Raw genomic sequence first — 25,467 nt, forward strand, 5'->3', positions numbered from 1 at the left:
AGTCAAAGCTGTCCGTCTGGTTTCTGTTCAATGCCGTGCTAATGGATCATATTATCGTTATGTTTTCAACTGGTTTTAATTGATTTGTCAATTCCTGGAAATTACAGGCTGTAACTCATTTGTGAAATGATGTCTGAGATGAGGAACTTTGGATCATTTGAGGCAGCTTCACTGGAAGTGCTAGCTAGCTTTGCGGATTACAAAACTCCTTTGCATTGGGGTGCATCGTCAACTAATCTCTTATTTCCATACACTTGGATTACAATTTCAACTTTTTGGATGCTGTCAAATGAAAGTTAAGACATCGAGACTGTTCTTGTAGAAATAAAAGAAAAATTGACTTGTGGGTCGAAAATGCATATTTTTGGCAATAACTCAAAACCAATATCCCTGACATACCTAGTTAGGTGAAGAAACATCACATTGATAATTAGGGTCACTCCCGTAGCAGTAAACAATGCGTATGATTTCCAGAAAGTGTTAGTACTTTTCAAAATATTCAACTTTTGTCTTGGTTGAAAAAAAACAACACTCTTTTTTTTTAATCACGTTGTCTTTATTTGTACATTAATAACAGTATGCACCAAGATAAAATGTCATTTCATTCATATTCATGACAGTAGCAATCATCTTGGTGAACTTTAGTACAAGCAAGATTCGTGGTTTAATGACTGCAGAGGAACTCAAATGAAGTTTCAAAGTAAAAGAGAAAAATGGCTTTTTTAATATTTCTCTCACTTCTCATACTTATTACCTGACAAGCGATGGAGTGATATAATGTTAGCCAGCATACACACATACCTATATGTCGAAAGCCTGTTGCACACCTTAACGACGAGACCAAAATCGTCCGACTAAACAACTGTGAACCCCTTCCTGGAGTAGCCGTATTTTTGTTAAACAACATTTTAAGGGTACCTATAGCAGATATTATGAAGACTAAATTGAATATTTTGGAATATAAATCTTGTGAGTATGAAGGTTTTGCACTCAAGAAGGAATAAGTGGGCCAATTTTATTTGTAGTAAGTCTATTTTAAATCTATAGCGGCAAGAAACAAGACAAGGGACGTTGTCAGTAGAAAGAAAAAAAAAACCCTGGCAAAGCCCCACACCCAGCAAAGAGAAGCCATGTTCCTCTATAAAAGCGAAATAAAATTGTTTGCTTTGGGGACATAGAATGCGGGAAAAAGAGGTTTATAGAATTGGGTCTGAAAAGTGTGAAGATGTTGAACTTTTTCTCCAGAAACACTGTAGTAAGAAAGCGTGCCACCAGGCCAGTCAAGGAAAATTCCTACGCGACTAATGCTAAGGCCAGATACCATCAGAAAATCTAAAATAGCAGCATGAGCTGGCAACAACCAGGTATCGAAGATTACGACCCAGGAATCGTTATTACACCCGAAAGTAGTTCTCGAATCATCTCCCTTTCTTGGAGTGCTGCGGTAGGCCACGCCCATAGCACACACACCACTTTCATCCATCTCCCAATAGTGGCGATCACTCAGTGGCTCTTTACCCATCACTTGGCATACCTTTTCAAATCTCTCGGGAATGTCCGCGTAGTTGTGATATCCCTTTTTTGTCACCCGCTTGTTGTTTTGGGACAGAGTCAACTCGTTGTTGACGGTGTCCGGGTCTAGAGTCACGTCTGTAAAATCTGCAGGGAAGAAAAGCAAAATGCTTACTCAAGGATTGACAAATTTTGATTCTCTTTGCAGAGCCATTTTTAAAATCATTGATTTAATTTGGGGAGCAATTCCTAATTTTATGGAGCTTTTGTTTTTTGAAGCAAGTTTTTTTTTTCTTATTAAACTACAATATGACATTATTAACAATTGTTTTCTTGTTTATACACACAACAGTTATACTTCTCAAAAGCACACTTTGTATAGGAAACATTTATGTAGTTCTACGATGGTTAACTTCATAAACTTGATGAAATAATATCGTATGTATGTGCCACATATTGTTTCCCAGGGGAGATGAATGTTTAATTTGTATTACGTATTAATCTTCACAATACCATACTATACGAAGCGCTAACGCTAGCCCTCGCCCCTCCCCCCTGCCCATTCCCACATTGCAACTGTTCTTAAAGGGCCAGCTTCAGTCTGTGTTGTCACTCTGTTCAATCTGCCCACAATCTGCCCTGTAATTCTCCGCACAACTCAAGAGCACAGCCTTGTGGAGTTCTTGCGGAAACGCCCTTATATAGTGCCGGATGTAGAAGAGCAGTTTGACTGAAAAGTGCATTAATTTGAAGAAGGTTGTTTATTAGGGCTGTTAGACTGCTTCAGACTGCACGTTAGGATTGAGCGTGGGAGTGTTGCAGTGCCTCATGCGCTGCTTTGAAGTGACGTTCTTTGAAGGAAAAAAAAGCCCAAATCATCAAAGCCGCGAAAAGTGAAGCGCGAAGTGGCGCGAGCACACTTCGTTTTGAACTTTTTGAACCGTTGGTGCATTGATTCAGAAGGTAAAGAAGCATAAACTTACACCAGATAAGATCATCCCTGTTTGTGATGGTCTTCACAGGCTTGAGGGAAGGCTGGGTGAAGTTGTCGCTTGCTAGAAGACCATCCTTGTAATGGTAGATGCTGGAGGCTTTATACTTGCTATTGGGCATAGCCGTGATGAGGAACTTAATACTGCTGCTGCCACTCAAGGGTTTGCAAAACCCAAGGAACGTTTTGGCTTTTTCTCTCATCAGGGTGACGGCGTCCGTGGGAAAGGTCAAAGGGTTTGGAGCCGTTCCTTGTAACTGCAGGGATCCCAAATATTTGGCCATGAAGTCGAGGCAGGGGTCAACATTGTCCAAGTTGGTGAAGACATAGCAGAGGACATTGCTGACACCTTGAGTAAGAACCACTTTGTCCAATTCGTATTTATTGCGCACCACCTTTGCGTTGGTCTCTGTCGTCATTATGTCCTGACAGGAGCCGACGATGTTGACGTCTCTTTCTTTGGCAACAATCCACTTTGTTAGATATTCCTTGCTGTATGGAGACTTTTCTCTATCATCCAAGAGTTGTTTGAGCGCGCTCTCGTCTTCTTTGCCTTCACGGATGGCTGGGATTTTCTTGGCCAGCATTTGTTGCAGGGTACTCATGTAATAACCGCACAGTTTTCTGAAACTGCTCAGTTCCTTCTGAACCTCTGGGAAGTTCTTCGCCACACTGCTGGACAAAAGATCATTGCATCTCATTTCCATTTCCCTTCCGTCCTCCAGAGCATCTTGAATCTTCTTCACCAGCCCCATACTGAGGGTTGACTTCAGCACTGCTGCTTGGGAGTCCAAAACGGTCAGCGGAGTCAGCCAGATCTTCAGCGGGGAAGTGTTCTCTCCCTTGTCTCCCAGCAGCTTCGGAAGCTCGCAATAGGTCCTCACAGCGTCTTCGAAGGTTGCGGGATTGCGAGAAAGGAGGAGGTCGCCGTAGAATTTGCAGGTAAATTTGTTAGCCACGGACTGTTCTTGTGTGGTCAGCTGAATTTTAACATTGCCCTCAAGCTCAAACGAAGGAATCTTCCTGATCACAGCCTCCATGCTGCCCTGAATATCTTGAACATTGCTGCTTTCCAACTTCTCGCTGTCGAACACAAAGAAGGCATTTGCCCCGTACAGGATGCCCGTGACCACGTGCGTGGCGTTGCACTTTGAAAGCATTTCTTTTTGTTGGCTGCCCAGTTGTCCGAGAGACATTAGAGACAGCTGCTTAAAGTGGGTGCTCGCCTTGTACTGAAAGGTCACCCTGCTTTGGTTCTTGAATCGCTTCTCGTCGTTGAGGTACTTGGCAGACCCTGAGATCTCCACCAGCCCGCCAAAGAAACTTGCCTTCAGGGAAGCTTCAATGTCCATCAGGGATGACCTTGATTCGATCGTGTCTGAAGACGAAATCTGAAAGGAACTGCTGCGCTGATTACTCTGCGCGGTCTGTTTCTGGAGAGATGATGGATCCCACAGAGACAAACCTGCAAAAGTTCATCACCATTCATTAATGATCCAGAACTCATTCAATGCCAATGACGAGTATAGAAGGAAAGATTCGTGACAACTCAATGACAACGTTAGAAGTCCGTTTCAACTGGGCTGTCGGTGAATGAATTAATCTACAGCTCATCTATGAGCAAATTAATGGGTCATGTTTTACTGATAACCGATGCAAATTTGAAATCCCGCGATTGATCTGAAATCCGGACTCTCCGATCTCTGCAGTCCTTCATTAAAGAAGACTGATTATCCTTTCTGTGATAAAAATCAAACATTTTACTTTTGAAAACAACCAACAACATGTTTGCATCTTTTTTGACAGGTCGGTCCAAAGCGCTAACTAAATTACAATCAAATTATATTTCTGCATTTTCAAACAGTGTCCTATTTTTCAACAAAAATGACAACTTTTTTTTTTTTTTTTCCAAATTCCAATAATCAAAAATTAGTCATGGGAAAATGAAGCCTCATGAACCAGTTCTGTTATTATTATTATTATTTTTTTGCTCCTCTCAATGGCACTCATGCTTTTGAAGTGACACTGGTAATATTTAGACCGTTTTTTGTTAAAAAGAGATGAATTAAATTATGTTAAATTTCAAAAACCTGCAAATAAATGAGTTCTTTACGACCAACAGTATGTTTTAAATATAATCGTAGGTCTAGTTATCATTAATTCTATTACATGGAGGGGTGGCACTCCTCCGGCGGTCACCACGCCTGTCATAGCTACGGACAGCAAGGGGTGCTGCATTTACCGTAATGCCCCTAAAGCTCCCACAGGCGCATGCGAAAAATTACACAGTATCCCTTTAAGAACTCCATTCAACCAGCCATTATCTTTAAAATATGAGCACCATCAGGAAGAGTGAAAAAATATCACAAGAGGTTCATGGCTTTTCATTTTCCCATATCTACTGAAAATAATCAACAAATTAATCAATGAATAAAACAGTTAATAAAACAGTTTGTTTTAAAGATAGACATGATTTTTTCATGATTAGCTGTCAGTGATAGTCAAAGATAATCAAAGATAACTGAAAGGTAGACTATATCTGATACTCATTTTCAGTAAAAGGGAAAATATTGGTGTCAAAATCCCCCCCCAAAAAATAATATACACTGCAAGTCTTAAGTTGGTTGAAATGTCCATTTTCTTTTTGTTTTTAGAAGTTTAAGACAACATGCGTGACAACAAACGCTAAAAGAGAACTTATTCACTTCCATTTCAGTTAAAATAGATTTTTGACTTCCATAGCTGTCCAGTTAAAATGGACCCGTGAAATCTATAATCATTAACGGCAGTGAATGAGTTAATCAAGTAAACAGCTTTCTATGGTGTTTGAAAGTAAATAAACTTCTTGATCTTCTTGAGTTTCGTGATGTTAGCAGCGGTACCTGGGAGAAGCTCATCTTTGCGAGCATCGTAGAGCATCCCTAATGTGAATGGTTGGCCCAGCGCAGCCACGGTTAAATTGCCTGACATACTTGCTGATATGAGGAGCACCTGTAAGACAACAAGATGAACAGCGGTGAAGACAAAGAAGAATGTGAAGTCACATATGGAGTACATGCAGTTAGTTACCTGGTAAAAGCGTGCGGATAAGCTTGTCTGCTTCTTCTTGGGGATTCGAGCTTGCTATAGACTCATGTCTCCACCGTAGTTATAGTTCACGAAATTCAAAACTCTTGCAAATGCTTTTACCTATTTGAAATATTGCAAAGATATTACGTAAATATTTTCTCAACGTTAAATATTCGGGCTTCAGGCTTAATAACTCAGTTGCGAGTTGATCTGTATGCATGGGTATATTGAAATATCCTCAACAAGATTTGTATTACTAACAAACGAACGCTCCATAACGGATATGCATCACACCACTGTCTGAGTTGATCCAAAGAAACGCTGTGGTAACTTGACTGACGAATTTACTGCATTCCGTTTTATTATCAAATGAACTAAAATGCCTTGAATAAAAAAACAAAAGTTTTTTGTTGAATTGGTAATTGATGTGATGCCTACATTATCTGCAACTGCATGATTTAATAATGCCTGACGTTAGGATTAAACAATAAAAGGTGCTAAAAGGTGCATTATGTCTGTCTGTCTATCTATCTATCTATCTATCTATCTATCTATCTATCTATCTATCTATCTATCTATCTATCTATCTATCTATCTATCTATCTATCTATCTATCTATCTATCTATCTATCTATCTATCTATCTATCTATCTATCTATCTATCTATCTATCTATCTATCTATCTATCTATCTATCTATCTATCTATCTATCTATCTATCTATCTATCTATCTATCTATCTATCTATCTATCTATCTATCTATCTATCTATCTATCTATCTATCTATCTATCTATCTATCTATCTATCTATCTATCTATCTATCTATCTATCTATCTATCTATCTATCTATCTATCTATCTATCTATCTATCTATCTATCTATCTATCTATCTATCTATCTATCTATCTATCTATCTATCTATCTATCTATCTATCTATCTATCTATCTATCTATCTATCTATCTATCTATCTATCTATCTATCTATCTATCTATCTATCTATCTATCTATCTATCTATCTATCTATCTATCTATCTATCTATCTATCTATCTATCTATCTATCTATCTATCTATCTATCTATCTATCTATCTATCTATCTATCTATCTATCTATCTATCTATCTATCTATCTATCTATCTATCTATCTATCTATCTATCTATCTATCTATCTATCTATCTATCTATCTATCTATCTATCTATCTATCTATCTATCTATCTATCTATCTATCTATCTATCTATCTATCTATCTATCTATCTATCTATCTATCTATCTATCTATCTATCTATCTATCTATCTATCTATCTATCTATCTATCTATCTATCTATCTATCTATCTATCTATCTATCTATCTATCTATCTATCTATCTATCTATCTATCTATCTATCTATCTATCTATCTATCTATCTATCTATCTATCTATCTATCTATCTATCTATCTATCTATCTATCTATCTATCTATCTATCTATCTATCTATCTATCTATCTATCTATCTATCTATCTATCTATCTATCTATCTATCTATCTATCTATCTATCTATCTATCTATCTATCTATCTATCTATCTATCTATCTATCTATCTATCTATCTATCTATCTATCTATCTATCTATCTATCTATCTATCTATCTATCTATCTATCTATCTATCTATCTATCTATCTATCTATCTATCTATCTATCTATCTATCTATCTATCTATCTATCTATCTATCTATCTATCTATCTATCTATCTATCTATCTATCTATCTATCTATCTATCTATCTATCTATCTATCTATCTATCTATCTATCTATCTATCTATCTATCTATCTATCTATCTATCTATCTATCTATCTATCTATCTATCTATCTATCTATCTATCTATCTATCTATCTATCTATCTATCTATCTATCTATCTATCTATCTATCTATCTATCTATCTATCTATCTATCTATCTATGAGCTAGCTAGCCACCTATCTAGTACAATAGATACTATAGCTAGCTGGCGATTAGGTCAGTGTTTTTCAATTATATTTTGCAAAGCCTGTTTCAGGAAAGAGTAAATCTTGACCCCCCCCCCCCCACACACACACACACACACACACACTATGAATGAGATTATCATGTATAAAAATTGTATAAGTACTGTATACCTAAAACTGTATCCTATTTAGCATTAACAAAAGAAAAAAAGCAATATAAAGCAACTTTCAACAACCGTTAACTACTTTTTAATGGCATTTATACAGGTTAGTCTAAAACAGAAACAAAGTGCATCAAAGTGCCTGAAATAAAAATAAAAAAATGATGCCAATCCATATTTTCCTGCAAATACACTTCACATGGCAAACAAAGCCTTTTGCTTGGGTCATCCGTGCCCTCGACATCCCCTCATGCCCTCTCCTATATTTGAGAAAGAATGGGCTAAAGTGATATAATTCGAATGTGATGGATAGCCAAGAATGTATTGTGCTTAAAAATGTAGACGGTAGAATGTGAGAATAGATTGCCAGATTTGCCTGTTCAGTATTTATTTGTCAAATGGTTACATTTCAATTCAAAGCTCTGAAAAATTTGCAAGCCTGTTGTATCCCCAGGTTGTTTTGTTTTTTTTTTTTTTTTTTGGGGGGGGGGGGGGGGGGGGGTTATGCCTCTATTTTGCATATGCACCTTGTGAAGATGTTCCCTTCCCAACTGACTTGCAGACTGGAATTGACAGTTATACGGAGGAACATATGACTAAAGATGAAAAGCTAAAAATATGCAAGATAATCATGAACACAAATCCAACAATAAAACAATCCACAACCCCCGCAGGGGACCCAACTAACTCAAAAATAATTCCCAAGGAAATATTAACAAATGGTGATCCATAAAATGCGCAAATTGACTTTGCTGAGGTATTTCAGAGAGAAATTTAACTAACTACAAATTCTACTTCAAATACTACGAGTAACGAGAAAAAAGGCAAAACGAGTCCAAAACTAAATGAAAACATTTTGTAATATATTTTGATCAATTAAAAGATATGACCATTACACTGTAAAATAAATAAACATTCTTAATCATCTAACAATCACAATTTTGTTCTAAATATTCTATAAAGATGTTGACAAAGTCTTACTAATATTTTATTTAAAAAAAATTTTCAAGTCATTTTTTAATTTCATAATGCCGTTTTGCACAATTACCTTTTTACTCAATGACGACATTTTTCAGCAGAATTGGATCCGTCAATAAAAGTTAGTGGGTTGGACTTCTGAAGTTTTGGGAATTTGGAAGAAGCACCAGCATCCAGAGAAAGCCACATACTGTAAGCGCCTCAGAATTTTGAGGCGGATCAGTTGAGGGTGCGATACATTTATTGGAGCATCTTACAACAGACAAGTTGACACCCATGGCAAAATGATTCTTTATTACAAAGAATGTGTGCAAGACAAAGCTAAAGTCAATATGTTATGACCATACACATGATATAACAATAAAATACATTATTTTATTTTTTTTTACACTGGGTCATGTTTCTGCATGTGTGCTGTCAAACTGGACTTTTTCAGATAAATTTTGTTACAAATGCTGCAAGGAAAAGTATTTTTTCCTGCGTGTGTTTTCATGTGTGCAAGCATGTTTGCCCTTTGCGAGAATATTTGAGCACAAAGTGTGCAACTAAAAGGTTTTTCTCCGGTGTGCTTACGCACATGTACGCTCAAAGAAAACCTGTGAGCAAACCTATCGCCGCAAACCGAGCAATGGTAAGGTTTTTCTCCCGTATGCGTTCTCATGTGTTGAATCAGGTTTGGCTTTTGAGGGAAGGTTTTACTACAAACTGAGCAGCAAAATGGTTTCTCTCCTGTGTGTGTCCTCATGTGGTGTATCAGGTTTGCTTTTTGGGGGAATTTTTTTCCACACACAGAGCAAGAGAAAGGTTTCTCTCCCGTGTGCCCTCTCATATGCCTCAACATATGTTGCTTTCGACCAAACGATTTATTGCAAACTGAGCATCTAAAGGGTTTTTCTTCCATGTGGATGCGGCTTGTCAGCTGTTTTGGGGAAAACTCGTCTCTGCTATCGGACAACTTAAAATCTTGATCTAACGTATGTATTTGAAATTGACTCCTCAAGGCTTCTTCTGCACCTTGATTCTTTGACGGCAGAACTAAGGATTCGCCAGCCTGTGCCCGGACTCCACCTGGACTGTTATGATGAAGTCGTGCCAACTTAAGTGCTTGGTCTTTGTCATCTTCACTGGAAATGGGTGTTTTAGTCAGCGCCAATTCACTGACGCCGGGCTCCACTTGTTCCTCTTTAACATGGTTGGGCTGTGGATGCTCCAAATTGGACCTTTCCAGTTCCCCAACCAATCGCTGGAAGTCTGTAGCACACAAAGCATGAAGTGATCTGGATGACAAAAAGCTGTGAAAATGAAATCCAGCCATCCATTTTCTGCAGCTTTTCTGCTAATTTAAATTAGGGCTGGGCAATTATTGAACTCATTCATTCATTCATTCTCTCTCTCTCCCTCTCCCTCTCTCTCTCTCTCTCTCTCTATATATATATATATATATATATATATATATATATATATATATATATATATATATATATATATATATATATATATATATATATTATTATATATATTATTTTCTGTGTTGGGCCTGTCACGATTATAAAAATGTTCATTTAATTAATTGGAAGATAAGCGTAAAGTGCAGAACACCACCATGTTGCTTATGCAGCAAGCATGTGACCTGATTTTGTCATCCCTGAGCATGCTTTACGCTGTTTAATAAAACACCTCAGTTGGAGTTAAATATAAAAGTAATCAGGAGGAAATAATTATACTCATTGCTTGTACATCAAAAACGATATGATTTGCTTTAAAATCATCACCAGTTCTAAAAGAAAACTCAGACTAAAATCATATTGACGTGCTAACAGGGTTAACATCAACCACTGGGAGTCATACTGTATAATAAAACATATTAATCATGCACAAATGCTGAAGAAACACATACACAGTGAAACATAAGAATACTCAAGCGCGCATGTTATTACCAAGTTGCTTTTTGTGTCTGTCATGAAAGGATTCTGTCATCCCGCAAAATGGCAGGCAGGAAACAGCTTAATTTCAGACCAAGCCACTAAGGTGAAAGGCAAGCATTGTAATCATTCCTGGCTTGTCATGTTTACTCGTCATATAAAACGATGAGCAATCTGCCACATCCAATATGGCGGTAGCGCCGACATACCACTGTCACGGGTCACGCCGCATCCGGAGACACCGAGGCTCGGCCTACACATTTCTATGAGCTAAAACGATCTTCGGCGCCACTTTTGTCAATGTTGTAAATGATAAGAAACCTGATGCATGATGAAGTTGAAGTAGTGCGAACAGACCTTCGTTGCGACTTTGGGACTTGCGGGCAGCGTCCAGTTGTCGTCGTTGTCCTTCGTTTTCCTCCCGTGCTCGACAAAGTTGCTCCTCGTACGACGCGATGGTTCTTTCAAACAGAGCGAAGATTTCGTCGGCAGCAGCAAGGAGTCGCTCTCTCACCAACACTTTCAACATTTCGATTTTTCCCCCGGCGACGCGTTTTTACTATGACAGTCACGGTTTTTCCGCCTCCTTTTTTGCGACACTATCTCTGAGTGTTTTTCTTTTGGTGGAGGTTTTACGGCAGTACGGCACCTTGACGTGATGCGGCTGCCTTCCTGTGGCGATATTGAAGATTTTTTTTCCACTCAAACTTTATTTAACAAACTCCAATTCTAAACAAATATACATATACAAAAAAAACATGTTGACATAACAGTGTGCCATACCCAATACACCGCAGACATGTCCAACGTGTACAAAGAAAAAAGAACAAAAGATACAAACAAGCCACTTCGAATACAAATAGAACAAAATAAATCAAAAGAACAAAAAGGAAAGAAAAAAAGAGAGGGGCTAGGGGTTATTAAAAAGATCAAGATCCTCCACCAACCCATACATTTTCATCGTGTTTTAATTCTTCATAAATTTTAATGATTTAAAACATTGACATAATTCCTTATGACAACTAATGAAGCTAGGTTTGGATTTGAAATATTTATTTTTATGAACAAAACAATTCCCAAGAATAAAGAGTAAGTTAATGACCAGGTCATGAGATGACTCCTTAACAGAAATACCATACAAGACATTTTTTGTCAGAACAAACAGATTAGGCCGCGATATTGAAGATACTCAGAGGCAACCAATGTTGGAAAACTGCTTAGTGACTTAAGGCCTTAAGCAAGACACCTTTCCCACCACGGCGGGTAAACCACTCTGTCATATGGCAGCCATCTTAGAATGGTATTGAAATCAACACAGTAGACAAAAAGGTTAGAATCTGTGTATGGCCGTTTTTTATTACATTAATTTATTCCAGTAGAAAGGTATCAATAGCTTGTGATAAAGTTTTACGTGCAGAGAAAGTCGAAATCAACATCGCAATTTTGCGGAAGTCATTTTAAATAACCTCGATCGTGATATTTTTAAGGTGAGAAATCAACATTGTAGCATGTTTAAGGTCTCTAAAAAGTTGATCTCCCAGTACCCATACCTTTAAAATGATAAAAACTGAAAATTAGCATGTATCTGTGTGACCCATTCTATTGCTTTTTGTGGAACATATTTTTGTTTTCTCTTGACTGAATGTTACATCACAACACAAAAGGATCCCAAACAGGTCAAGTGAAAGGCTTTCCTCCAGTGTGTGTCTGCATGTGCATTTTGAATGCACGCCTATAAGAAAAGTTTTTGCTGCAAATTGAGCAGCCGAAACGTTTTTCTCCGGTGTGTGTCGCTTCATGTGAAGTCAAAGAGATTTTATGTGTAAATGCGTCGCCACAAACTGAACACTGGAAAGGCTTTTCTCCAGTGTGTATTCTCATGTGTGTGTTCATATTTTGTTTCTGAGAAAAGGTCTTTCTGCAAACAGAGCAACAGTAGGGTTTTTCTCCAGTGTGTATTCTCATATGTAAATCTATATGTGATTTTTGAGTGAATCTTTTCGTACAAACAGAACAACTAAAGGGTTTTTCTCCCGTGTGTGTTCTCATGTGTGTGCTCAGATTTGCCTTTTGAGTAAATCTTTTCGCACAAATACGACAGCTAATAGGTTTTCTTTTTGGTTGTTTTCTCTGGTGCGAGACCACGTTTGTTTTTGGGGTGAGTCCTTCACCGTTAACCGAGCAGCTTAAATGTTTTACATTTGTGTGTTCCTCCTGTGACAGAGAAGCGTTTTCCTTGATGAATGGTGTCTCTGTTTTGAAATTCCTCAACTGTTTGTCCCCGCAAAGTGCATTACTCCTAAGAGTTTCTTCTTCAGTTTTGCCAAAATTTGGACAAGAGTGGTTGTGTGGGGTTGGTCTTCCACCGTGGTCTTCACTCGGACTACAATGGCAAAGCTGTTGCCGCACTGCTGATTTGTCTTGATCGTCCTCAGAGATGCCTGCCAGTGGCAAATCGATGTGCTGTTCCTCCTTGGCGCAATAGGGCTGCAGACCCTCATCTTCCTGTTTGACATGGGGGTCCTTTGGGGGGTCCTGCTCCAAAGTGGAGGCAGAGCGGGGAACTTCTTCCTGACCTCCCACCAGCAATTGGAAACCTGCAAGAAGCATGCATCACAAACACACTAGCTCACCATTTTTGCAGTTTTAGAAGCTTTTGTCCTTATTAGCGTCTCATGCCTTGATGATTTGGTGGAAGCCTTGATTGATTTTCATGTATTTTTTTTATGTATACATTTACAAGGCAGGGGACAGCTGCACAATCATTTTGAAAAGTTACTACTTTAGATTCATAGATTGTGTGTTGTGTGATGAGTCAGTTGCCTTCAAGACTTCCGGATGGATGAATACATTTACGTAGGCCTAAATTTAAAGTGATTTTTGGATCACACGTTGTTTTTACATAAGTTAACCGTGCAACAGGACAATCTTCCTCGCTCAAAAAAGCATAAGTGAAAGGTAATGCGTTGGATGTTTCGTAAGCACACCTTCGACTTGTAGCAACATTTGACTGTCGCAAACGGTGTCCGGTTTTTGTTGTCTCGCCTTCTCTTCTCGGGCGCGACAAAGCTGCTCCTCGTACGACGCCATCGATTTTTCAATGAGCCCGACGATTTCGTCGACGGCCGCCATCAATCTCTCCCTTACCAAATCCGTCAACATTTTGGAGGGTTGCATTTGACTCTGGTCCTCACGCGACGAAAGAGAAATAGCAGGCTCCTTTTGTGGCAGTGGCATGCAGTGTGGCGACAGTGTGGCAACTGCCTCTTCCGTTTTTGCTTCTCGCTGATGGCAACTCCGGTGACGCCTCTTCCGGCCATTGCGTGATAGAACAGAAAAAAAATGTGAATAAATGAAAACACAGTCCACGCTAAATAAGTTACAACACAAGTGCATTAAAAAAATAAATGAAAAAAAACTAAGAAACATTCATAAAAAAGAACGGGGAAAATGCAACGGCAGCAACGATGAAAGGGAAATCCACACAATAATGGGTGAAATAAAAACAACAATACAAAACAACAACAGTACATTGCAACTCACGAAAAAGAAAAACATGGAAGTGAAGCCGCAGAGGGAACAAGGAAATGCCTCAGAAAGAGTGACAACAGTTGGCAACAAATGTGGCATCGTGTGGCATCTGCCACAAGCGTGTGTTACAGTCTGGATAGGAATTAAATGAATGAACACAAAGACACAGATGCCTCCTCTTTCGTGGCTCAAGCGAGAACGAGGCATCTCGTTATGGGGCCCCAGCGTTCTTCTTATCCTTGATACAGACATAACCAATCGATCAGTCAGAGCGCAAACCAGTTGATCATCAAACCCATTGAATGTGAATATTATTGCACGTGCATAGTTGTACACGAACAATCGTCCATGACATCACTTTATTACACATGCCACTGCCACAAAAAGAGCCAGTTGTTACTGGGCCAAGTTGCGGCATTGCTACTTGTTATCTTATCGTCATACATGCCCAAGGATGCAAGAAGCGAAACCTTACCTGCTTTAATAACTGTTGAATGACTCTGGTATCGGAACCTTGCAAGGTCGTGTCAAGTTGGCTGCAACTGGCTTGGCACAACTGTGCAGCATTTCAATCGTTTTTTTCCAGCAAAATCGGGTTTGAGACATTCATTGCAATCTATTGGCACAAAGGGTCGAGAGTTTCATTGGACTGATGTTTATACACCTCCAAGAAATGAAGTTAAAGGAGAATTAATTGTGCAATTAGATCTACAGTATTTATTAGAGCTCAGGACTAACGACATATTTTTCAGGATCAATACTTATTAGTAGTGAGAGGAAAATGAAGCCTCATGAACCACGTGAGATTTGTTTTGTTTTTATTTTATTCTAGAGGGTGCTTTCCCTTTAATGATAACTGTTGGGTTATCATTAGTTTATCTTACCCCCCCCCCCCCCCCCCCCGCCCTGTTGTGAGTTTAAAACAATGTAAAAACGTCAAATTGTTGACTTCCGCCAGGCTTTATCAACAATCATCATGAACACATTACAACAGGGTCGGGGAGCCACAAGGGGGTGAAAACCTTCTTTTCAAGGAAAAAGACATTGATGCCCTAAAGGATTTGGGGGAGGGGTCCTGGCAACAATGCAGACAATAAGTTTATGATGGTGGGGGGTGTAGATGCGCTTCCATGCTGTGTTCTTTTTTGTCAGGAACACAAAGACTAACCCCCATGCTTTGTAGGGGGTGCAGGTGAGAGTCCATGCTGTTCTGCCCCTGGAGACGTGTCGACTCCTCACATGCGCTTCACCAACAGTTCCAACAGAAAATATCCACGTCTCCAGTTCTAATATACTTGTCGCAAGAACAAATGTGGGAGAAACTAGAAAAAGTTATTCTAACAATAACGATCATCGCAATGCAAACATATTGAACCTCCATTGTATGTTTAAACAAACTGCCATCAGAGGAGCAAAATATACAGTATATAAACGTGTATCAAAAGTAGTTCATGAGGCTTCATTTCCATACCACTAACTATTAGTAGCTAAGAATACAGATAACCGATATTTGGAGGCCATAGAATATTATAATAATTCAATTTATCGTTAAAGCCTTGTAACAAATTTGTTGTCTGTTTTAATCAGTTTACACAAAACTATTTTGCACGTTCATAAACAAAGAAGCTTTAACAAGGATGAAACGAGACCTTTAGGCAGATAGACAATTTATTCGGTTCAGCGTCACTTCATTGCTTCCGGATAACTAACATTTCTTGCACAACTGGACCGGACTTGATTGTCTGTTGTGTGTCAACATATGTGCAGTCAAACTGAACTTATAACAAAAGCTTTTACCGCAAACAGAGCAGGTGAAAGGTTTCTCTCCTGTGTGAGTCCTTGTATGCCTGTTCAAATCGGATCTATTAGCAAATCTCTTAGCACAATCGGAGCAACTAAAGGGTTTTCCTCCCGTGTGTGTTCTCATGTGTTTCTTCAAGTAGGTCTTGATGGAAAAGCTTTTGTCACAGACAGAGCAAGTAAAATGTTTTTGTCCCGTGTGCGCTAATGTGTGTGCAAGCAACGAGGCCCTAACTGCAAATGTGTCACCACAAATTGAACAACTGAACGGTTTCACTCCAGCATGGGATCTTGTGTGTCTATTCAAATCAGACTTATTAGTAAAACTTTTGTCACAAACGGAGCAACTGAAAGGTTTTTCTCCCGTGTGCGTTCTCATGTGTTTGTTTAAATATGTCTTAATAGAAAAGCTTTTATTACAAATGGAGCACGTGAAAGGTTTTTCTCCCGTGTGCGTTCTCAAATGTTCGATCATATTTATTTGCTGGGTGAATGATTTAGAGCAAACTGTACAGCTGAAGGGCTTTTCTCCTCTGTGTGTAGTTCGGATGTGACGATTCATATCAGACTTTTTTATGAACCTTTGTCCGCAAACTGAGCAACAAAAAGTCCGTTCTCCTGTGTGTTTCTGCATGTGTGCATTCAAAATACTCTCATGCAAAAACATTTTACCACAAACTGAGCAAGAAAATTCTTCTTGATGTGTGTGATGTCTTCTATGTGGCTTCTTTTGTGTTGTCTTATTTTCGGAGCTGTTCAAGCCTTCGTCATCTCGTGGGCAGTCTGCGTCACTATTGAAACGCTCTTCTGCGTCATGTGGCAGTGGAGCCGAGAGAGTGTCACATTGCCGTTCATTTGGACGGCGGTGATGAAGCTGTGCGTCGTCGCTATCGCCTTCTAGCTTTACAACAATGACAGTAATTGGAAACTGGTTCACATCAACCTCCTCCTCCTCTTCCTTTACGTGGACGGGCTGCGGTTCCTCCTCTTCCTCTTTAACGCAAGGCGACTGTGGATGCTTCAAATCGGCGCTCACCCTTTGCGTCTCTTCATGATGTCCCAACATCTGCTGGACGCCTATAGGACACAAACAACTGAAGATGATTAAATACACACAAAGAAGATATGGAAGATTTTGCGTCTGATTTCTCACTTTCAAGTCTTCCTCATCCAAGATCTACTAATTGTAATTCTGTGTCTTTTTATAAACCTGCAGAGACTTCAATAGTTTATATTCAATTAACACTTTTTTTGTTGATATTTCAGTCAATGTAACGATACTAAAACCATTGAATATTTTTTTATAGCTTGCCCCCTTCATAGATCATTATTGCACGTACAAAATGTAAGTCACTTAAAACGTTTAAAACAACAACAAAGCCAATACAAAACGTAATATATTATAATAGAATAATGAGAATAAGAAACAAAGAATCCCAGTATTCACACTGGGCAGTTTTTTGACTTACTTTATTTGAAAATAACAGCACCAATTTGTAATCGTAATATTATATCGTCTGATTCGCAACCCGAACAGTTCATGTGAATATTAAACCTACCTGGCGTGTGCAACACAACCGGAGCCACGAAAATGGCGTCCTGCTGTCGCTCCTCTTTCCCTCGACAAAGTTGCTCCTCGCGCGGCGACGCCATCGTTCCTCTAAACGGAGCGAATGATCTCAGTCTGTCCATCAACTGTATAGATGTTTAATCTTCACCATAACTTAAACCTCGCGTTTTTAAATCGACGTCTAAGCCAACGTCCTAGCCTTGTTATTTCACTTCCGCCTCTTTTTCGACATCGATGGTGGTTTGACGGCAAGCAAAGCATTCGCCACTTTGCAAGACCGCCATCTTGCGGCGGTATTGAAGAAAGACATCTCAAAATCGAAACTGGGAAAGCGACTATGAAGTAAGTGGTCATGCCCATAAAAAAACGAAAGGACAAAAAAGATGTTGGAGGTTTAAGGTCCACAAAGGAAGACACATATAATATTAACATTTTTTTATTCTTTGAACTAAAGGTCAGCAGCAACAGACAATATTCCCTCCACATTGCACTCTGATGAAAATGCTCTCCACCAACCATCCTGCCCACAAAAACGTTCATTCTCCATTGTGTTTCCTCACATGTGATTTCAATGTACTCTTATAAGCGAAGCTTTTACCACAAAGCGAGCATGTAAATGGTTTTTCTCTGGCATGTGTCAGCATGTGTGATTTTAACCCGTTTTTATAACAGAAGTTTTTACCACAGACAGAGCATGTGAAAAGTTTTTCACCAGTGTGCGTCTGCATGTGAGAATTTAACGTCTCCTTGTAAGTAAAACTTTCAGCGCAAACGGAGCAAGCGAAGGGCTTTTCCCCTGTGTGTGTCCTCATGTGCCTAGTCACGCAGTGCTTATAAGAAAAGCTCTCCCCACAAACGGAGCATGTGAATGGTTTTTCTCCCGTGTGCGTTGCTGTGTGTGCAACCAATGAGATCTTATGAGCAAATTTCTCACCGCAAACAGAGCAAGAGAAAGGTTTTTCTCCTGTATGCGTTCTCATGTGTCGACTCAAATGGTCTTTTATGTAATAGATTTTACCGCAAACCGAACAGGTGAATGGATTTTCTACCGTGTGCGTCACCTTGTGTACAATCAAAGACACCTTTTGTGCAAACTTTTCGCCACAGACTGAACACCGAAACGTTTTTTCTCTTGTGTGTGTTCTCATGTGTCTATTCTTATAAGCCTTCGTGAAGCTCTTGCCACAAACGGAGCAGGTAAAATGGTCTTCAGGCATGTGACGCCGCACATCAGCCATCTCCTTTTGCAAGCCTTTTGAGCAGTTTTTGTCATTTTCGCCATTTGCATCGCTCCTCATTGTTTCTCGAAGGTCTTTGCACCATGACGCCGGAGGTGAAAGCTTGTCTGCAGGTGCACCTTCACTGCGTTCTCTGTTACAATCAAGCTGCGGCTGCTCGGCTGGGTCATCTACGTCGCCTTCACTCTTTACCACCACAATGTTTAATGGTAGCTTGCTGACGTCCACTTCCTCTTCTTCTTCTTTGACGACGGAGGGTCGCGGATGCCCCTTCTCTAAATTGGAGGTCGCCACTTGAGGTTGAGAAGGAAGAAGTTCCTCTCGACGACCCATCAACTGATGAAGGTCTGTGGAACGCAAGTCAAACGCAATTGTGGGAAAAACAATATGAAGTGTGGATACAAATACTCACTTTTTCATTTTCTTCCATACATATTAGCTACGACGCCACCAAAATGTGCTTATGCTATATAGTTAGCAATCGGTGCCCTCCAACGAAACTGGATGGACTACGAGAATAACACAACATAACACAATTCCGGTATCCGGATGTAGGATAAAGTCCAAACGGCTGTGGGAATTTTTTTTTTTTTGCTTTTACATCCTTACAGTTACAGATAGTTAAATAAAGAATCGCGGTGGGAAATGTATTCTGAGTGTGGGATGTTTGGACAAATCTTTTTTGACAGAGATCGGGCGAGAAACCATCCTAAATGTTTGACCTGTTCAACATTTAGCGAATTACTACAAACTGGCGCGTGTAACACTATCTTCTCAGAAGTATGAGGTTTGTTTGCAATAACATGAATGTACACCCACTGACAGACAAACCTTGCATGTGCAATACGATGGGCGCCAAGAAAATGTCGTCGTCTTGCCGTCGTAGCACGTTCTCGTCGCTCGCTCGACAACCTCGTTCTTCGCGCGACTCCATCGTTCTTTCAGACAGGCCAAATATTCCAATTTCGATTATTTCGTTGACACAACATTCACGTCGTTCTTTGTCTCTCTTCGACCATTTAGCACAACTTCCGCTTTTTCTTCTTCGATGGTGCGTCGAAGACGTTTCACGGCAGCCATCCTGCGGCCAGACCGCCCAATGCACAAAGTATTTTTTTAAGCAATTGCATTTTACATTTCTGCATTTTTCAATCTAAAGATCTGTAACGTATTTTCGCCTAGTTTGTTTCGATAATACCTATCATCATAATTTATGATAATTATCCTACATTATCATGATACTTTATAAATCATATGTTTTGTTCTTCATGAGTTTCTGAATGTTTCGTTTTTGCTTCTTTACTTTCTGGCTCATTGTTACCTGAGTATGATCGGACTTGTCACTGATACTTTTTTTTGCAGGGTTTACTTCGTTTGGGGCTTAAAGATAGCACTTTTTTTTTTTTTAGAATTTCCCTCTGTCCACGCCAAATGTGTCTTCACGGTAGTCGAGTAAAAGAAAGGTATTTTTTATTGACAAAAAAGGCAAGCTTCCATTTAGAGCCTACGCATAATCGGGTATGAAGTTCCAACTACACAGATGTGTGATACAATTAATCTTAAAAGTATTATTTAGACCTCATAGTCTCATAAGCACTCATGTACAACACATATTTTCACATAATGAGTCTGGTTTGCAGCGCAGGGACGAGAATCCTCCTTGGCCAGCCAGTCAAAGCTTGGAAAAATACCCAAAACTCATTCTCATAATACATTACATATATTATTTTTTTTTAATTCTTCCATGTATTTTGGTTCTTAATGGGAATGTTTTTTCTTGAAATCAGGATTCGAACTCAGAATCTCATGACTGAGAGGCAGGCATGTTAACTACTTGGTCGCTACGCTGGTGGGCCCTTATGTGTGCACGCAAACTTTGCTTATGGGAATAGCTTTTACCACAAATCGAGCAAGTGAAAGGTTTATCTCCCTTGTGTGTTCTCATATGTGACAACAGTGATGATTTATGGGTGAATTTTTCACCGCAAATGGAGCAACAAAATGGTTTCTCTCCAGTGTGTCTTCTCATGTGTATTAACATGGTTTCCTTCCGGGCAAAACATTCACCGCAAATTGAGCAACAAAAAGGCTTCTCTCCCGTGTGTCTTCTCATGTGTGCCAACAGCGTTGACCTATGAGCGAATTTTTCATTGCAAACTGAGCAACAAAAGGGTTTCTCTCCCGTGTGTCTTCTCATGTGTGTTAGCATGGTTTCCTTTCGGGCGAAACGTTCATCACATACTGGGCAACTGAAAGGTTTTTCCCCTGTGTGCCTCTGCATGTGTGGTTTCAAATTCTGCTTGTAGAAAAAGCTCTCGCCACAAGCTAAGCAATTGAAAGGTTTCTCCCCAGTGTGCGTTACTGTGTGTGCAGTCAATGAGACCTTGTGAGCAAACTTTTTGCTGCAAATTGGGCAACCAAAGGGTTTTTCTCTCTTGTGCTTTCTCATGTGCGTCTTCATGTTGGACTGTTGTGCAAATTGTTCGCCACAATCCTCCAATATTTCAAAGCGGCTTTCATTACCGCCGTGATCTGTGTCGCTTCTCAAAGGTTCTTCTGTGTTTTGGCTGTGCAAACATGGGGTGACGCGCCCTGACTGTGGTGCGCTTCCACTTGGATTGTAATGAAGCTGCGATGACTCACTTGGTTTGTCTTCATCGCCTGCACTCTTTACAACAAAGTTCAAGGGAAACTCTTTGAAGGCCACCTCCTCCTCTTCCTTTTTAACCTTGGAGAGACCTGCCACACCCACACAGTTTAGGTCAAACATGAGGTCACAATCATGCACCCATTAATAGCACAAAAAAAAATGGCGTTACAAAATATTTTTTGTCAATGATCATTATTTATTCACGGATTACAGATGAGTATTTTAGGCTGCATAATGAGTTTTCATTTTTTTTCATATAATTGAAGTTTGGTAGTCCAAGTTTTAAGATTGCTGACAGCTGATAACTAATCATAATCCTAATAACCAGAGTCATAATCAAAATAATCGCTTTTATCACTAAATATAATTCCAAAGCTGCTATTGATATGACATTTTCACCAGATGACAGGCTGCCAGTTGTAGGGAAAACTTCTGAGGCTGCTTCAGATTGCACGACATATCACTGTTATTTATAATAAAGCTGCAAAAATACTTTTGTTTCATATTGTATTAAACTGAATATTATATTTTTCCGTAAATTGAGAATGTTAGTATAGAAAAAACGTTGATTATTGTGTTTCAAAGTAAAGTAAGTAGCTGCTTGTTGGGGTGGGCCAAGGTTAAAGCCACACAAAGCCGCGTAACATTTGACCGCTATTTGTAACTACAGATTTTGTCAGTGGAAAAGTTTTCATGTAAAAAAAAACAGACCTTGGTTGCGTGTGACAGTTTGATGGTTGTCAACAGCTTCCAGTTGCCGTCGTTGTCTCTCGATCTCCTCCCTCGCCTGACAGAGTTGCTTCTCGTACGACGCAATGGTGCTTTCAAACAGAGCAAAAATTTCGGTGGCGGCCGCCATGAGTCGCTCCTTCACCAGCTCCTGCAACATTTTTTTTTCCCGCAGTTGGACTTCCCTACGTCGCCCAAGTAGCGTATACGGAAATAGTCTGGCCACAACAAAAAAAAATTACTGCGCATGCGTGCAGTCAGCTGCCGTAAAACCACCATCGAAGAAGAAACGGTGGAAAAATGGCTTGGAGGGCGCTTAGCTAGCGCGTCACTGAGATTGTGGATTTGTTGTCGCTAGAAGAATTGTACAGGAGTTGAAAAGAAAGAACCTAACTAGAACATTGAGTTAATATCGTAAATAAAGAAAGATGGCGTCGGAAAAGGAGCAACTTCATACGGCAAGCGAGGAGAACGACGCTCTTCACGGTCAACGTGAGCACAAATTAAACTAGCAACACATGTAATATTCTTGCTTTCCCACAGCAAACGAACAACACAAACCATCGGTAGCCATTTTGAGTTTGTAATCCGCCAATTGGATAATCACTTAAACGTCACGTGACACGGTCTCGTTTCAAAACAAAACACCTTTCGAGTTACATCGAGCATGCGAAAGGTGTAATTTGCTTTAAAAAACCGTTTCGGTTCATGCATTTTTTCAGAGTGTTTTTGAGGATCGGAATGATTTAATGTACCGGTGACAATGAAGTGATTATTTTAGGGCCATTAGTGCGATCACAATTATTCGTAAAAGTTAATAATTCTTTCTCGATTTTATTTTGTCTATAATGCTTCAGTATAGTTTCCTCTCTACAAAATAGGTTAGGCGAGGTAAAATAAGAGACCAATTGCTTATATATTAAGATTTCATATCAAGATGATATTTGGATGGTTTCATCAAGGGGACAATCTTTGTCGTTTTGGTTTGGCTCTTTGTACTGTGCAATGCCCTTTAAACTTATGACACAAGATTTACAAACAAATGTGTGTTCACAAAGTCTTTCAATTTCTACGTTATCAATCATAATACGCCTTTGTGTGTTTATGTCACATTTTCCAACGAGCATCAACTTGGTCTTTGGTGTATTTAGTATCAATTTATTTCTTGCAAATCAGCTTAGTGCATACACAATTCATTTGTAACCATCATAAGTTTTTCAAGATTTTCACCTGAGTACTGATTTATACTATAGGGCTCAATCCGGACAATATTAAAGTTTGCAGTCGCCAAGTATAGGTTACTGATATATATAAGAAAAAGGAGTACAGATACTTGGGGGACACATAATGGTGCTCCACATGGATCTGTTTTGTCCTTTCCAATGGACATACTCATTTTCTATGTGTTAAGTAGGAGTCAAATCGGTTAAAGGGTATGAGTAACGAGCGGTCAGAAAAACTCCCCATCATGATATTTTATTATATACAACATTTTCTCCAGCATGTTTGTGTTAATTGTATCCTGCAGATATGCAGCAGCCACTGAGGCTGTCCTGTTTGGAACGGAAGCATCCACAACCACCGGACCTCAAAGAGGAAGATGAGGAGCCACAGTTCCTTTATGTTAAAGAGGAAGAGAAAGAGTTTGATGTGGGCCAGTTGCCACTTACAGTCGTCGTGGTGAAGAGTGAAGACGAAGAAGATGAAACACTCGAGTGGTCTCAGCTTCCTCACCACAGTCCAAGTGGAGAACCACCATCAGCACACAATCTCTTAGTGCCAACGTCTCATGGTGAAGACGCCGAAGGTTCTTTGAAGATCAACATCGACTTTGAAAGTGATGACCTACGCTCAAATGACTCTGAAAGCAAAAAAACTCTTGACGAGAAAGCTCCTCAAGCGGGCAGGAGACATTACACACGTAAAAAACATTATAGCTGCTCACTTTGTAGTAAAACCTTTCCTTATGAGAGTAGTTGGCACGAACACATGCAGACACACACAGGAGAAAAACCCTTTAGCTGCTCAGTGTGCGGGGAAAGTTTTGCTCGAAAAGGAAATATGAACGTACACATGAGAAGACACACGGGTGAAAATCCTTTCAGCTGCTCAGTGTGTGGTGATACGTTTGCTCGTAAGGTCAATCTGATTGCGCACACAGCAATACACACTGGGGAAAAACCTTTTTCTTGCTCAGAGTGTGGTGAAAAGTTTTCTTATGAGTACAATGTGAATGCACACATGAAAACACACACGGGAGAAAAACCCTTTGTTTGCTCAGTTTGTTTTCGACGCTTCCTTAAAAAGTCAGTTTTGGTTAAGCATATGAGAACGCACACAGGTGAAAGACCCTTCAGCTGCTCAGTTTGTTGCGAAAGCTTTTCTCATAAGCACAGTTTGAATGTTCACATGAGAACACACACGGGAGAAAAGCTCTTCAGTTGCTCAGTTTGTGATAAAAGATTCACACACAAACAAAACATGACCCAACACATGAGAACACACACAGGAGAAAAACCATTCACTTGCTCATTATGTGGTGAAAATTTTTCTTATAAGCATGGTTTGACATCACACATTCAAACCCACACTGGGGAAAAACCCTTTAGTTGCGCTGTTTGCAGTAAAAAGTTTTCTAATAAGTATGATTTGAACGTACATATAAGAACACACACAGGCGAGAAACCTTTTGGTTGCTCAGTTTGTTGCAAACGATTCACTGTGAAGCAAAATATGATTCGACACATGCGAACGCATTCAGGAGAAAAACCTTTCACATGCTCACTTTGCGATAAAAGTTTTTCAAGTAAGTCTGATATGAACAGACACGAGAATACACATAAAAGGAAAACCTTTTAGTTTGTCAACTTGTGATGGGCGGTGTTTTAACTGGACATATGTGCAAACAGCACAGAATAAACGTTTTTTTCTGCAATTGCACTAAAGCGTTCATGGCTTTTTTCTCTCTCTCAGTTGCAGTTTGAATTCTTATCACGTCACCCGAGGTCACATTTAGGTGACAAATGTCAAAATGACCGAAAACATTTATCTTAGAGCACCCAATTGATACATTTATATGTTGCGTCTCTAAATCAACTTCCATGAGTTCTGGGTTAATGTTCCTACATTTTTCTGAGTCTAATTAATTAAGTAAAAAGATTTTTCTTTCCAATTATAAACTATTCCTACACGCTGCCCATGTGATAAATCGCTCCCGAGATACGAGCGTTCAATCAACGTTGCAGTTACGCATAAAGGCCTGCAGATGTCGGTGTTTAGCGCTTTGGATAGAGGCCTGAAACTGATCATACAGTCTCACGAACATTTTCTGATTAAAAAAA

General features: G+C 39.4%; 7 protein-coding genes across 9 annotated transcripts; 1 reads left to right on the forward strand and 6 right to left on the reverse strand.

The window, feature by feature from the left end:
- Positions 1–668: 668 nt before the first annotated feature.
- On the reverse strand, positions 669–6,243 carry LOC148429077 (stonustoxin subunit beta-like). 2 transcript variants are annotated; one of them, XM_088410114.1, is made up of 4 exons: positions 5,573–6,243; positions 5,386–5,494; positions 2,496–3,968; positions 669–1,659 (listed from the first exon to the last, which is right to left on the reverse strand). In XM_088410114.1, exons 2-4 carry the CDS (start codon positions 5,471–5,473, stop codon positions 1,139–1,141), a joined length of 2,082 nt encoding a protein of 693 aa, XP_088266240.1. In that variant the 5' UTR covers positions 5,474–5,494; positions 5,573–6,243; the 3' UTR covers positions 669–1,138. The 2 variants fall into 2 exon arrangements, with proteins under 2 accessions (XP_088266240.1, XP_088266230.1); XM_088410104.1 differs by having other exon boundaries at positions 5,386–6,243.
- Positions 6,244–9,002: 2,759 nt separating this feature from the next.
- LOC148429078 (uncharacterized) lies at positions 9,003–11,217 on the reverse strand. The gene is made up of 2 exons (XM_088410427.1): positions 10,966–11,217; positions 9,003–9,937 (listed from the first exon to the last, which is right to left on the reverse strand). Exons 1-2 carry the CDS (start codon positions 11,135–11,137, stop codon positions 9,072–9,074), a joined length of 1,038 nt encoding a protein of 345 aa, XP_088266553.1. The 5' UTR covers positions 11,138–11,217; the 3' UTR covers positions 9,003–9,071.
- Positions 11,218–11,315: 98 nt separating this feature from the next.
- Positions 11,316–14,000, reverse strand: LOC148429079 (uncharacterized). Its single transcript, XM_088410267.1, has 2 exons — positions 13,596–14,000; positions 11,316–13,205 (listed from the first exon to the last, which is right to left on the reverse strand). The coding sequence occupies exons 1-2, from the start codon at positions 13,843–13,845 to the stop codon at positions 12,286–12,288; spliced, it is 1,170 nt and encodes a 389-aa protein (XP_088266393.1). The 5' UTR covers positions 13,846–14,000; the 3' UTR covers positions 11,316–12,285.
- A 1,799-nt stretch (positions 14,001–15,799) lies between these two features.
- On the reverse strand, positions 15,800–17,728 carry LOC148429080 (uncharacterized). 2 transcript variants are annotated; one of them, XM_088410292.1, is made up of 2 exons: positions 17,499–17,728; positions 15,800–17,016 (listed from the first exon to the last, which is right to left on the reverse strand). In XM_088410292.1, exons 1-2 carry the CDS (start codon positions 17,629–17,631, stop codon positions 15,845–15,847), a joined length of 1,305 nt encoding a protein of 434 aa, XP_088266418.1. In that variant the 5' UTR covers positions 17,632–17,728; the 3' UTR covers positions 15,800–15,844. The 2 variants fall into 2 exon arrangements, with proteins under 2 accessions (XP_088266418.1, XP_088266426.1); XM_088410300.1 differs by having other exon boundaries at positions 15,800–17,033.
- A 221-nt stretch (positions 17,729–17,949) lies between these two features.
- On the reverse strand, positions 17,950–20,054 carry LOC148429081 (uncharacterized). The gene is made up of 2 exons (XM_088410351.1): positions 19,579–20,054; positions 17,950–19,094 (listed from the first exon to the last, which is right to left on the reverse strand). The coding sequence occupies exons 1-2, from the start codon at positions 19,679–19,681 to the stop codon at positions 18,046–18,048; spliced, it is 1,152 nt and encodes a 383-aa protein (XP_088266477.1). The 5' UTR covers positions 19,682–20,054; the 3' UTR covers positions 17,950–18,045.
- A 141-nt stretch (positions 20,055–20,195) lies between these two features.
- On the reverse strand, positions 20,196–22,693 carry LOC148429082 (uncharacterized). The gene is made up of 2 exons (XM_088410380.1): positions 22,109–22,693; positions 20,196–21,486 (listed from the first exon to the last, which is right to left on the reverse strand). The coding sequence occupies exons 1-2, from the start codon at positions 22,284–22,286 to the stop codon at positions 20,552–20,554; spliced, it is 1,113 nt and encodes a 370-aa protein (XP_088266506.1). The 5' UTR covers positions 22,287–22,693; the 3' UTR covers positions 20,196–20,551.
- Positions 22,405–25,056, forward strand: LOC148429083 (uncharacterized). Its single transcript, XM_088410223.1, has 2 exons — positions 22,405–22,618; positions 23,655–25,056. The coding sequence occupies exons 1-2, from the start codon at positions 22,555–22,557 to the stop codon at positions 24,983–24,985; spliced, it is 1,395 nt and encodes a 464-aa protein (XP_088266349.1). The 5' UTR covers positions 22,405–22,554; the 3' UTR covers positions 24,986–25,056.
- Positions 25,057–25,467: the final 411 nt, after the last annotated feature.

This window comes from Hippichthys cyanospilos, chromosome 1 (assembly GCF_059441005.1).
Source record: "Hippichthys cyanospilos isolate Australia breed blue-spotted pipefish chromosome 1, RoL_Hcya_1.0, whole genome shotgun sequence".
Classification (NCBI taxonomy): Eukaryota; Metazoa; Chordata; class Actinopteri; order Syngnathiformes; family Syngnathidae; genus Hippichthys; species Hippichthys cyanospilos.

Bases quoted from the DNA above. Each gene is read 5' to 3' on its own strand.
- LOC148429079 (XM_088410267.1), bottom strand. From the start codon at position 13,845: ATGCCACTGCCACAAAAGGAGCCTGCTATTTCTCTTTCGTCGCGTGAG. The intron at 13,206-13,595 runs GTGTGCTTACGA...TGCTTCTTGCAG, and splicing joins AATGTTGCTACAAGTCGAAG to GTTTCCAATTGCTGGTGGGA.
- LOC148429081 (XM_088410351.1), bottom strand. From the start codon at position 19,681: ATGGAGTCGCGCGAAGAACGAGGTTGTCGAGCGAGCGACGAGAACGTG. The intron at 19,095-19,578 runs GTTTGTCTGTCA...TGCGTTCCACAG, and splicing joins CATCGTATTGCACATGCAAG to ACCTTCATCAGTTGATGGGT.
- LOC148429080 (XM_088410292.1), bottom strand. From the start codon at position 17,631: ATGGACAGACTGAGATCATTCGCTCCGTTTAGAGGAACGATGGCGTCG. The intron at 17,017-17,498 runs GTAGGTTTAATA...TGTGTCCTATAG, and splicing joins GGTTGTGTTGCACACGCCAG to GCGTCCAGCAGATGTTGGGA.
- LOC148429077 (XM_088410104.1), bottom strand. From the start codon at position 5,560: ATGTACTCCATATGTGACTTCACATTCTTCTTTGTCTTCACCGCTGTT. The intron at 3,969-5,385 runs GTACCGCTGCTA...GAACTTTTGCAG, and splicing joins CAAAGATGAGCTTCTCCCAG to GTTTGTCTCTGTGGGATCCA. The intron at 1,660-2,495 runs GTAAGTTTATGC...TCTTCCCTGCAG, and splicing joins CAGGGATGATCTTATCTGGT to ATTTTACAGACGTGACTCTA.
- LOC148429078 (XM_088410427.1), bottom strand. From the start codon at position 11,137: ATGTTGAAAGTGTTGGTGAGAGAGCGACTCCTTGCTGCTGCCGACGAA. The intron at 9,938-10,965 runs GTCTGTTCGCAC...TGTGTGCTACAG, and splicing joins GTCCCAAAGTCGCAACGAAG to ACTTCCAGCGATTGGTTGGG.
- LOC148429082 (XM_088410380.1), bottom strand. From the start codon at position 22,286: ATGTTGCAGGAGCTGGTGAAGGAGCGACTCATGGCGGCCGCCACCGAA. The intron at 21,487-22,108 runs GTCTGTTTTTTT...TGGGTGTGGCAG, and splicing joins AACTGTCACACGCAACCAAG to GTCTCTCCAAGGTTAAAAAG.
- LOC148429083 (XM_088410223.1), top strand. From the start codon at position 22,555: ATGGCGTCGGAAAAGGAGCAACTTCATACGGCAAGCGAGGAGAACGAC. The intron at 22,619-23,654 runs GTGAGCACAAAT...TGTATCCTGCAG, and splicing joins CGACGCTCTTCACGGTCAAC to ATATGCAGCAGCCACTGAGG.